Source organism: Dama dama, chromosome 14 (assembly GCF_033118175.1).
Source record: "Dama dama isolate Ldn47 chromosome 14, ASM3311817v1, whole genome shotgun sequence".
Classification (NCBI taxonomy): domain Eukaryota; kingdom Metazoa; phylum Chordata; class Mammalia; order Artiodactyla; family Cervidae; genus Dama; species Dama dama.
The window spans coordinates 40,308,013-40,319,932 of record NC_083694.1 but is presented as its reverse complement, the minus strand read 5'-3'; the positions used below and the strand labels follow the sequence as shown (position 1 = coordinate 40,319,932).

Below are 11,920 nucleotides of genomic sequence, written 5' to 3'. Positions count from 1 at the left end.
GTTGTTTTTTAAACACTTGTCACTTGTGATCATAAGGTAGAAGGGTGGATATTTGGAAATGGTCCTTTTCACTTTTTAAAGGTGATTTTCTTCAGAAACAGTTCATGTGACTTTTCTCTGGCTATTTTGTGATTGTGGTTGGCCACACTGGATGGAACTTTTGCTTGAGAAGAAAGTCTGACTACTCCTCCAAACAGGTCAGTGTGCGCCTTCTGTTTCAAGTTGTGAGAGATGATGCTTCCAGGAATCCCAGATCTGCTGTCTTCTCCTTGGGGTTTCTTAGAGGGCCAGGGCGAGCGTGCCTTTTAACCCGTTGGGACAATAGCAGCAGAGAAGAGGAACCGGCACTTACAGCGTCCGTTCTGTGTGCCAGGTGCTACTCTAGGTGCTCCAGATAGTATTTCTTCACACATTTTCACAGTATTTTTATTTACTTTAAATACTGATTTATTTATTTGGCTGCACCAGTCTTAGTTGTGGCACAAAGAAAGTTTAGTTGCGGCATGTGAACTCTTAGTTGAATGGGATCTAGTTCTCTGACCAGGGATCGAACCCAAACCCCCTGCATTGGGAATGTGGACTCTTAAGCCACTGGACCACAGGGAAGTCCCTTACCTGTTTATATTTTAGACAAGTGGTCCTACCACACATTCTTCAGGAATTATAACACAGGGGTGGTCAGACTTTGTAAGGAGTAGCTGGGTGTAACCCTGAGTTCTCAGAAACTGCCTCTTGCCCACTGCATGTTCTGTTCAGGGTTTAGTTTATTCTGGCATGTCCATGTGATGTCAGTCATCCTTTCCCATTCCATCTTTGCTGACCATTGGCAGAAAGGAGTTGTAGGGCTCTTTCTCACGGGCTTGCTTCCTTAGAGTCCTGGAAGCTTATCTGAACTTTAGACTTATTAACTGTTTAACCAGCTGACTGGCCATATAAAGCAGCACACATCTTTGAAATAGATGTGGCCTGGTAACATAGTTGGGGCAATTTACATTTATAATGTTTGTTGTCTTTCTTGTTACACCAACTCCTCAAAAAAAGGTGAAATAAAAGATCCTGCGTTAGTTTTTTATTACTAAATTAACAAACCAGGGAAGTTCCAAAGCATCCCCTTCTATACACAGCAACAGCTGGAATATGCTGGTCGACACTTGTCATATACAGCTGGTACCTCGACACCTAGACGTCTGGGAAAGTGTAATCAGGGCCCGCTTACTGCCTTTACTGAATTGTGGAATCTGTAAAGAACCCTTAGAGGTCATAGAGTCCAGTCCTCTCACCAAGTAGGAAGCCCTTCTACAGCACTGATGACTAAGGTCCCCTAGGCTCTCCTGAACTCCTCAGGTGCAGAGTGCCCTTTCTGTTGGTGGACACTGAATTCTTGCAGGTTTCTTCTGTGTGTAGAGAAAAGTCTTTCACCTTCTATCTAGGTCTTGCTGCTGCTGCTAAGTCACTTCAGTCGTGTCCAACTCTGTGCAACCCCATAGACGGCAGCCCACCAGGCTCCCCCATCCCTGGGATTCTCCAGGCAAGAACACTGGAGTGGGTTGCCATTTCCTTCTCCAATGCATGAAAGTGAAAAGTGAAAGTGAATTCGCTCAGTCGTGTCTGACTCTTCGCAACCCCGTGGATTGCAGCCTACCAGGCTCCTCTGTCCATGGGATTTTCCAGGCAAGAGTACTGGAGTGGGGTGCCATTGCCTTCTCCATCTAGGTCCTAGTTCTGCCCTTTAGAAGAAACAATCTCCCTTTTTCAAAATAATCCAGTACTGAGTCCCTTTTAATCCAAGTTCCCATAGTACATCTTTTCAGAAACACACTTTCTTGCATAAAACATTAGATTGTCAGCTCCCTGTGGGCGGACTTGGAAATGGTGATCACTTGGTGCCTTGTGTAGGGCCACACATAGACACACACACACACAGACAGGTGCCCCATGAATACTGGGTCCCTTGGAGCCTGAGATGGGCAGCAGAGGCACACGGGAGGAGGAGCCCTTGCTTGGGTTTCATGACTCTCACCAGGGATTTCCATTGTTTTGTGGTGGGGAACTTTTCTTTATACTGTGGGGAATAAGGACTTGGAGTACCTTCTTTAAAAAAAATTTTTTTTTGGCTGTGCTGGTTCTTTGCTGCTGTGTGCAGGCTTTCTCTTGTGGTGTGTGGGCTTCTCAGTGCAGTGGCCTCTAGTTGCAGAGCATGGGCTCTCAGGTGCCTGGGCTTCGTTGCTATGCAGTATGTGGGATCTTCCTGGATCAGCCAACGGACCACCAGCAAAGTCCCAGGATATCTTCTTAGTGACAGTTCTTAATGTAAGTCCTATTGTGTTTTCCACTTGTGTTAGGTGCTTATCATGATCTTATTTGATTCTCAAATTCTATGATATAGGCAGTAGGTAGTGTTTTTATCCCTACTTTATAGGTGAGGAACCTGAGACTCTCGAGAGGTTAATTAAATGGCAAACCAGGAATTTAGTCTAGAGCCCTCACCTGGAAGTACTAAGATACGTTGCCACCTCCTTGAAAGCAGCCGGTAACAAGATGACAAAGCCTTCCCCGGCCTGCAGCTCATAACCTTCCTTGGCACATGTCACACTGAAATTTTACTTTCCTCTCATTTGCAGAGCATGTATCCTGCCCCTTAGAGAGGCTGGAACAGCCCTGTCAGGGTGGATGGTCTTCGTCCTTCTATGTAGTACATGCTAGGTATTCAGTGTTCAATGAGTTCATGGAACAGAATCTTCAAAATATTCTAAAGCTATAAGAAGCTGGGTGAGCTACCATGATTCTCTCATCTGTAAGAATATCTGAAGTGAAAGTCACTCAGTCATATCTGACTTTTTGTGACCTCATGGAATATACAGTATATATACAAAATATATAAAAATACACTCAGAGGAGAAGAGTGGGAAAGGACTATATGCACCTCCTTCACGTTTCATGGCTCAGTCAAGACAGTCGATGACAAACTGGTTCAGCCTCCATTATTTCCCATTAAATTTTTAAAATGTTGAACTGATTTCAAGTTTAAAAGACATGAAAGTGAAGTGGAAGTGAAAGGCACTCAGTCCTGTCCGACTCTTTGCGACCCCATGGACTCCATACAGTCCTTGGAATTCTCCAGGCAAGAATACTGAAGTGGGTAGCCTTTCCCTTCTCCAGGGCACCTTCCCAACCCAGGAATTTAACTGGGGTCTCCTGCATTGCAGGCAGATTCTTTACCAACTGAGCTATCAGGGAAGCCCTAAGAATATCTAAACATTTTAAAATATCATTTGTGGGAATTAGGCAAAAAAAAAATGTGGGGTACCAAAAAAGGACTAAAGCAAGATGCACTTTATGGCCCACGGTGGGTCATTTGGCTGTGCCGATCTTACCTAGCATCTTAACAAATGTGCAGTGCAATGAAATTTAAAGTTGAGATTTCCCTTGTGGAGGGGTGTGAACCAGCACTTTGGAAAACTGAAAGTGTCAGCGTTCACTTCTGGAACGTGCCATCAGTTCTTTGGTCGCTTTACTTCCCTTTAGAACCTGGCTTCTAACATCATCTTAGTAGGTTTGTGGTGGATGTTTCTGATTTTCCTAGCTGTCTCAGGTAGAGAGGGTCTGTACATTTGTCTGTGTGATTCTGAACCTGGGACCCGCAAGGAGGAACCAGGGGTGGCAGAGACAGCTTGATGTGGGTTCTCAGTAGTGGAGCTGTCGTCAGGAGGAGAGGAGACCCTGGGAGCTGGTCAAGTGTAGGGCATTCATTGGGCTTCCCTGGGGGTCTAGTGGCTAAGATTCCACGCTTCCACTGCAGGCAGGGCGGGGTGAGGTGGGGCGGTGGGGGGCGGATTGGGGGGAGTGGGCCTGGGTCAGGGAATTTCCACATTCCTTGAGGTATGGCCAAGAAAAGAAGAATCTATCTGCATTTCCACCTTAATAAGGTGATTGATGCAAAGAGCTGACTCATTGGAAAAGACCCCAAATGCTGGGAAGGATTGAGGGCAGGAGAAGAGGGCAACAGAGGATGAGATGGTTGGATGGCATCACCGACTCAATGGACGTGAATTTGAGCAAACTCCAGTAGATAGTGAAGGACAGGGAAGCCTGGAGTGCTGCAGTCCATGGGGTGGCAAAGACTTGGACACGACTTAGCAATTGAACGCCAACAAAAGGTGATCACAGTTTGGGAAAGTCTGGGCCAGAGGACTGTGGCCTGCTGGCGGGGAGGTGGTGTGGGGAACCAGCACTTGGTGACCCGAGCTGGTCTCGTGAGACTGGTGGATGCTCTGAGCGACTCCCAGAGTCCTCACCATCTCCTTGTTGCTTCTGCCCAATCTGATTCAGTCATTCTTTCATGTGGGCAAAATTGCAGATTTTAAGTTCCTTTGTTGTTGAAAGTGTTAGTCGCTCAGTCGTGTTTGACTCTCTTGCGACCTCATGGACTGTAGCCCGCCAGGCTTCTCTGTCAATGGAATTCTCCAGGTAAGAAGACTGGAGTGGGTTGCCATTCCCTTCTCCAGGGGATCTTCCTGACCCAGGGATCGAACCCGAGTTTCTTTAGCAGGCAGATTCTTCACCACTAGCACCACTTGGGAAGCAGGTGCTTGTTGTTCAGTTGCTCAGTCATGTCTGATTCTGTGCGACCCCATGGACTGCAGCACATCAGGCTTCCCCGTCTTCCCCTATCTCCCAGAGTTTACTCAAATTCATGTCCATTGAGTCAGTGATGCCATCCAACCGTCTCATCCTGTCACCCCCTTCTCCTGCCCTCAAACTTTCCCAGCATCAGGGTCTTTTCCAGTGAGTTGGCTCTTCCCATCAGGTGGCCAAAGTATTGGAGCTTCAGCTTCAGTCCTTCCAATGAATATTCAGGTTGATTTCCTTTAGGATTGACTGTTTTCATCACCATAAACTTCTTATTCAGGGCTAATTTTGTATTATGTTAAATCACTTGGTTTTGTTCTCATGACTTCCTGATTGCTTTGGCATAATTGCGAGGAGGTGGAACTTCTAGGCAAGCGCACATGCATCCCCAAGTAGGAGCAAATCCACTCTTGACACAGGAAGAGCGCCGAGGCTTTAGTGAGGGGGTTAAATCCAGTCCTGAAGCACTTTTGTGAGCACTGATTGCTCAGGCCCGTGCGTCACCACGTGAATGTGAGGGGAGGGGGTACAGGCTTTAGACAGGCATATATACAAGAAAACAGCTGCAGGTTGAGCTGAAAATAGCCCCCTCAGTCTGCAGAGAAGAGACTCAAGTCCACAAAGCACCAGTTTCAGGGGCTGCCAAGCAGGATGAGCAGCCCCAGAGCTCGAGACAAGTACCAGCCAGCCTGCAAGATGCTGGCCCTCTGCTTGCTGCTGCCGCTGCTGCTGCTGCCCTCGGGGGCCGCCACTGCCCTCTTCCCAGAGGGCGGCCTCGCCGGCCACGAGAGCGGGGTGAGTAGTCTGACTCGGCTGTGTGCTCACCCTCTTGTGACCTGTCCCTTCCCTTGGCACATCTCGCCACCCCGTGGGTCCCCCCTCTTCTCTTGTGGCTGAGTGTGTGTACAGCACAGACTGCAGGGCTGGACTTTGCCGTGTGCCCCCCAGCTGCCCGGTGCTGTGATGTCCACAGAGACCATTGACTCAGCATCATCTTCAGTCATTAGGAAACTTGTTAGAGAATGCTGACACTAAGGGGAGCGTCTTCAAGCTAGTGATCTCCATCTGCCAGTCTTTGAAACACAAAGCTATCACACTGGCCTACTGCAGTGCAATTGGTCTACTGCTGCCGCCACTGCGGCGTTAGGCATACTTACTTGTAGAATCTTAATTTATACACACAGCCCAGGTTCTCACTGGCTTAGATTAATTGACATCATTACATTTTCCATTGTGAGAAGTTGTAACTTAATGAGGTGATTTACTTCTCTTTTTTTCATTTTGAAAAACTTCCAAGAAAGAGTACATAAAGTTGACCATTAAAAATGGATTTTTCCCTGAAATTAGCAGCTGAGTTCCAGACAAGCCATTCATCATCAGATTACTCCTTAAAGCTTTCTAAGGAGTCTGAAAGGCCAGAATATAATGTCTCAATCTGATCTGTCTTTAAAAGTAATTTGTGGACAGCCAGGAGTAAGACCAGAGATGGAGAGATGGGAAACCAAGCGAAAGGAGCCTCATCTAACTTGGGGGGCTTCTTACCTGCCAGTCACTTGTCAGGGAAAAGGAGACATCTCCCAACCTCTTATAATTAAAAAGATTAGGGGCAAAACAAACATTTTTTTTTTCTTGATTGAATATATTCAAGTTTTTCTTTTCTCTAATTAGAGCAATTCTCTTGAGGTGTTCTTTTAACTTCGTATGCATGCTAAGTCGTTTCAGTCATGTCCCTTAACTTTCTCATCCTTTAAATGGAAATATGGTTTGTCGTTCTGGAGCATCATTTTTTTTTTTTAAAGGAAGGAATTATTATATCTTTTTTTTTTTTTTTTGAATTATTATATCTTAATGCTGGCTGAATCAGATGATTGATTTGTCTTTCCTTTGTCCTCTGCTTCTTTTTAAAAGCACATGCAGGAACTGGCAGAAATAAAGACAAACAGCCTGTTGACTTTCCTTGCGTGGTGGTACGAGTGGGCCTCCCAGGCCAGGGCAGTGCCCTTCGTAGGAGGGGAAGCCAGGGAGGTATCCAAACGGCAGGAAGGCGCACCCCTCCATCAGTCCACACGCCAAGATAAAACACCCTGCAAGAATTTCTTTTGGAAGACCTTCTCCTCCTGCAAGTAAAACTCCACCCATAACTACTCGTGCAAAGGAGTGTAACAATGGATCTGAATAAAATGTATTAACAAGCAGCTGTGATATTTCTTCTTTGTGCAGTTGTCTTCTCTTTCTCATGTAATTTGAAAAGTAGGTTTTATATAAACTTTAAAAACACCTACTACTAGATGTCTTCAGTAATTTGGAACCCAAAGAGAGTATTTTATTTTTATTTATTTTTTACTGAAGTAGAGTTGACTTACAATGTTGTGCCAATCTCTGCTGTATAGCAAAGTGACTCATGTATACATACATACATATATATATGTATATACATTTTAAAAATATTCTTTTCCATCATGACTTATCCCAGGAAACTGGATATAGTTCCCTGTACTATGGAGGAGAACCTTGTTTATTCATTCTAAATGTAATGGTTTGCATCTACTAACTCTGAACTCCCAGTCCATCCCCCTCCCTCCCCCATCCCCTTGGCAACCACAGGTCTGATCAAAGAAGAGAATTTTTGATAAAGATTTTTGTGGCTTTTGCCATTATTGTCAATGCAATCATGGGGCTTTCCTTCCACATTCATTGTGCTTAGAAGTTGTTCTGTCCTCATCTTCCTTGCTTTGATTTATAATAGGTAAAAGCTACATAGTTAAGTGTCCAGAATAACATTTCAGTTTACTTTGATATAAACTGTCTAATGTATTTCCCTCATATTAAAAGCAATTTTTAAACACTGTTTTCAAAGAGCAAAATGATTATCCCTCATATTTTGGCCAAAATTAATTTGAAAACAAATATCATGCTATAATTAAACAGACACCATCATGATGACATGCTTATAAAAATTCCATTTGAACCTGCTGTTGTAAAATACCCATACTAATGGTAATCAGTAAGTTAATATTGCTGTTGCAATTCTTATGGATGAGAGCTTCAGGTTTATTTCAAACCAAATAGAGTGAGTGGTGCTACTTCCCAGCCTGTAGTTTGACTGCCTTAACTTCTAATACAAGGACCTCCAGGAAATTCCCTGGTGGTCCAATGGTTAGGACTCTGCCCTTTTGCTGCTGAGGGTCTGGGTTCAATCCTTGGTCGGGGAAGCAAGATTCTGCAAGCCGGGCCTCAAGGTCAAAGAAAACAGAAAAACAAACAGACTCTGGGACCTACAGAGTCGCAGGATCTGGACTTGGTCTGAGACAGAGGCACATGTATTGAAATTTATTATGTATATAAATGTTTCATTTTCCCATTCCTCAATAATTTCCCACAGAAGTAAGTGGATGATGGTGGAAGGAGGGGGAGATTCCTTTCTCGTTTCTCTTTCTATGAAAGAGAACACAAAGCCACTGTCGAACCTCACCTGGACCAGGATCTGGGTCTGCTCAGATGGAGGTAGGAGTAAACACATGCTCAGGTTCAAACCCTAATCAAATTTTAATACGCCCCGGAATCCTTCCTTGATTTACACACCTTGTTTACGGCTCTTAAATCCTAGATGCTAAAGAAAACTTCCAGCATGTGGTTTTTTTTAGATGCTAAACTTTAAAGCTTAGAGATTCCTACCAGGAGTTAAGGAAAGTTTCTGATGGTCAGGATTAGTATCAGGAAAACTGGCAAAGGCTGGCTGGAAGGCATTGCGAGGATGTTTTCTTCTCTGGACACCAGGGGAACAGACTCACAAAGTATGACTGCTGACCGTTCCTTTCCGTCTTCCACAGAGCTAAGCTCATATTCGTAATTACTAGCTGAGTGAAGTATAATGTGATGGAAGAGTCTTAATAGCATCCTCATTTTCAAACACAGCAGTTTTCAGGGACCTGTAAGTGGGTCAGCGCACTGGTGGAAGATGCCTGCCTAAAAGGCCAGCTGACCTTCAGGATTTAAGGTTCTTCTAGAAGAAAAGCATGCTCATTGTCTTTCAGCTTTGCTTAGGGCCATACGTACACATTCCTTAGGATTAGGGATTTTAACTTTTTAAGAAAATAAATGTTATCTTTGGCTGCACTGGGTCCTTGTTGCTGTGTGTGAGCTTTCTCTAGTTGCGGCGAGTGAGAGCTACTCTTCATTTGGTGTCAGGCTTCTCACTGCAGTGCTGTCACCAACAAGAGAGCACTGGTGCCTGGGCTCTAGGGTGGGTGGGCTCAGGAGCTGTGGTGCATGGGCTGAGTTGCCCCATGGCATGTGGGATCTTCCCAGACCAGGGGTCGAACCTGTGTCCTCTCTACTGGCAGGAGGAGCACTGGGAAAGTCCAGAGATTGTAACTTTTAACTAAGTAATATCTGAAGGAAATGAGGCTACCTTAATGGCACCTCCAGGAAATCCATCAAGTTTAAGCCCACTTTAGTTCAGGGGCCTTAGAAAAATGTAAGCTGGCATCAACTGCATGTTAGACTAGATTAACATGCTCATCATTAGTAAACTAGGGTAATTTCCTACCATCAGGTTTTTGGTAGACTTTAATCCTACCTGGTTCAATTACTGGGTTGGAAAGAGCCACTGGAGAAGGGATAGCCTACCCACTTCAGTATCCTTGGGCTTCCCTTGTGGCTCAGTTGGTAAAGAATCTGCCTGCAATACGGGAGCCCTGGGTTCGATCCCTGGGTTGGGAAGATCCCCTGGAGAAGGGAAAGGCTACCCACTCCAGTATTCTGGCCTGGAGAATTCCATGGACTGTATAGTCCATGCTGTTGTAAAGAGTTGGACACGACTGAGCTACTTTCATTCATCTGTGTGTATGTAGTTCAGTATAGACGGATGTGCAGATCTAGGACATCGAGGCCTGGATGGCTGCTAACTCATTCTCTCACGTTTGTTTCCAGTATTTGTCACCAGAGTAGATCCTTAACTGCTAAGGAAGAACTGATGTGACATAAGCATTCAATAGAAGTCCTTTCATAGTATTAGAATGTTAGGGCTGACAGCAAACCATTTCAGTGGAAACTTAGCCTGTGAGCTCATGGGGGATACATATCCTTGACCTGACAGTGCCTGCTGAAGGGATTACCCACATCTTAATAACGGCAGCTTCTTCAGGAGACAGGGATTTGATCTTAAAGAAATCAGAAGAGGATATGTCACTCAGCTGTTAAGAAGAAGGAAGTTCCTATTCCTAGACTAGAAAGAACGAGGCAAAGACACTGGGTAATCCCTTTTCTAGCTTCTCATAACTTTAATAAAAACACTAATTTATCCTTTTTGTCTATAATAGTTAAGTGATAAAAGATACACATTCTGTTCTTATTAAAATAATTGTAAGTTGGGACTTCCCTGGTGGTCAACTGGCTAAGACTCCATGCTCCCAGTGCAGGGGGCCTGGGTTTGATCCCTGGTCAGGGAACTAGATCCCACATGCTGCAGCTAAGAGTTCGCATGCCACGGCTAAAAGATCCTGTGTGCCACAACTAAGACCTAGCACGATCAGATAAATAAATAAATAAATAAATAAACTATTTTAAAAATAACTGTAAGCTGGAGAAAAGCTAGAATTTTCATGGTGATAGTTCCTGTAACATGGTGTTAGAAAATACTGAAGAAAATCTCATAGTTCTGCAGTAACCTGTTGGTTACTTCCTTGTATTGATAATTGTGGAAGTGTTGTCTGACTTAGTTTGACCAAACAGCCAACGTTAAGGATGTGTGATCTGAAAATTCAGTGCATTTCCTGAGGAGGAGGGGATCTGTTCCTTTTACTGGGGGCTTCCTGACAGTGCAGAGGACCTCACCCTGTCAGCTGTGTAGCAGATTCAGGCAGTGGATATTTGGAGTAGATAATTTCCAAGGTCCTTAAAAACCTCAAGTAATATAAGACACAGTCAAAATAACTTAAGGCAAAATACAACAAAATAGGAAAAGAAATGCTGAAGGCAAAAAAAAAAAAAAGATAATAAAAGTTAATTAGGAAATTAAAAAATCTGGTGAGCAAAGGCACATTAATAATTCTTGTAATTAATGTATTTTTTAACAGACTACTATTATTTTATTCCTTTCTTTCTGGAATATGAAAAATCCATTAGTTTTTTTCCTTTTGCTTTTACCCAGAAATTAAAGGTTGGTAAGTGGTAATTAGCATGGCTCCTGTCAAAGCCAATTGCCTAATGGGGACCGACATTTGACTTGAATCGAAAGAATGGAATATGGCTAATGTAGAGTTCATTAGTCCCAATTGCTTTCTTTGACAGTCTTTCCTCCTAACATCGGCTGTGCCCTGCTCCCTCTCTCTCTCTCCTATTTTTAGACTATTGCTGTGCTGCTACGTTCTATTCTAGAAGGCCTGGAGGCACAGTGGTGTAGGGGAGGTAAGCAGTACCTGGGGCAAAATAACTTTTGACTCTACGTTTGGTCTAGGGTTTGCAGACTAAGGTCTCTGTTCCCACCCACCTCTCTCTGGCCCTGGGGCGATGAAAGGGAACCATTCCCTCTATATCGCTGTGCTGGTACTGTGCTCTTCCTCATACTTGTTCAGTCGCTCAGCCTTGTCTGACTCTTTGTGACCCCATGGACTGCAGCTCGCCAGGTTTCCCTGTCCTTCACCATCTCCCAGAGCTAGCTCAAACTCATGTCCATTGAGTCAGTGATATCCTCCAACTTCCTTCATTTAATTTAAGCCCTTCCACCTTGGGGCCTTAGGCTAACCTTTCATTTTTGGAAACCACCGTCCCATAAGGTTAGACTCCATGTGGGTTTGTCTCGTTCCAAAGGCCAAAGTACTTTTTCTATTCTCCTATGCAGCTGAGATGCTCAGCAGGTTTGTTTCTAATACACAAGACCAATACCAACACCTGGCCCATCAACTAAAGCTCTACTGTGTATTTGGCGGAAATAACTGAAGAAAACATTTTTCATTCAGTAGGGCAAAGATGGAGATGCTAATAAAATTGGTGAATAGAGATAATTGCTGATGCAGCTGTTAAACAGAGATGCTGTTCTATTATTTCTGGAACCCAGGCTTCCTTTGCTACTGTGCTAACTATAGCGTTCACAAGGCTAATTTACTTCTTTTACACTACCAGCACAAGGACTACATTTAGAAATCTTTTAGCAATCATGTTGCAAACACATTAGGTCTTTTCCATTTGGAGCTGAATTCAACTTATTATTTTGGTATTAACAAAACAAAATAATAGGGAAGGACAGGGAAGCCTGGTGTGCTGCAGTCCATGGGGTCACAAAGAGTCAGAC

General features: G+C 44.2%; 1 protein-coding gene across 1 annotated transcript; it reads left to right on the top strand.

Annotated features, from left to right (window-relative positions):
• The first annotated feature begins 3,863 nt into the window (after window positions 1–3,863).
• CORT (cortistatin) lies at window positions 3,864–7,086 on the top strand. Its single transcript, XM_061160435.1, has 2 exons — window positions 3,864–5,424; window positions 6,538–7,086. Exons 1-2 carry the CDS (start codon window positions 5,281–5,283, stop codon window positions 6,754–6,756), a joined length of 363 nt encoding a protein of 120 aa, XP_061016418.1. The 5' UTR covers window positions 3,864–5,280; the 3' UTR covers window positions 6,757–7,086.
• The last annotated feature ends 4,834 nt before the right edge of the window (window positions 7,087–11,920 follow it).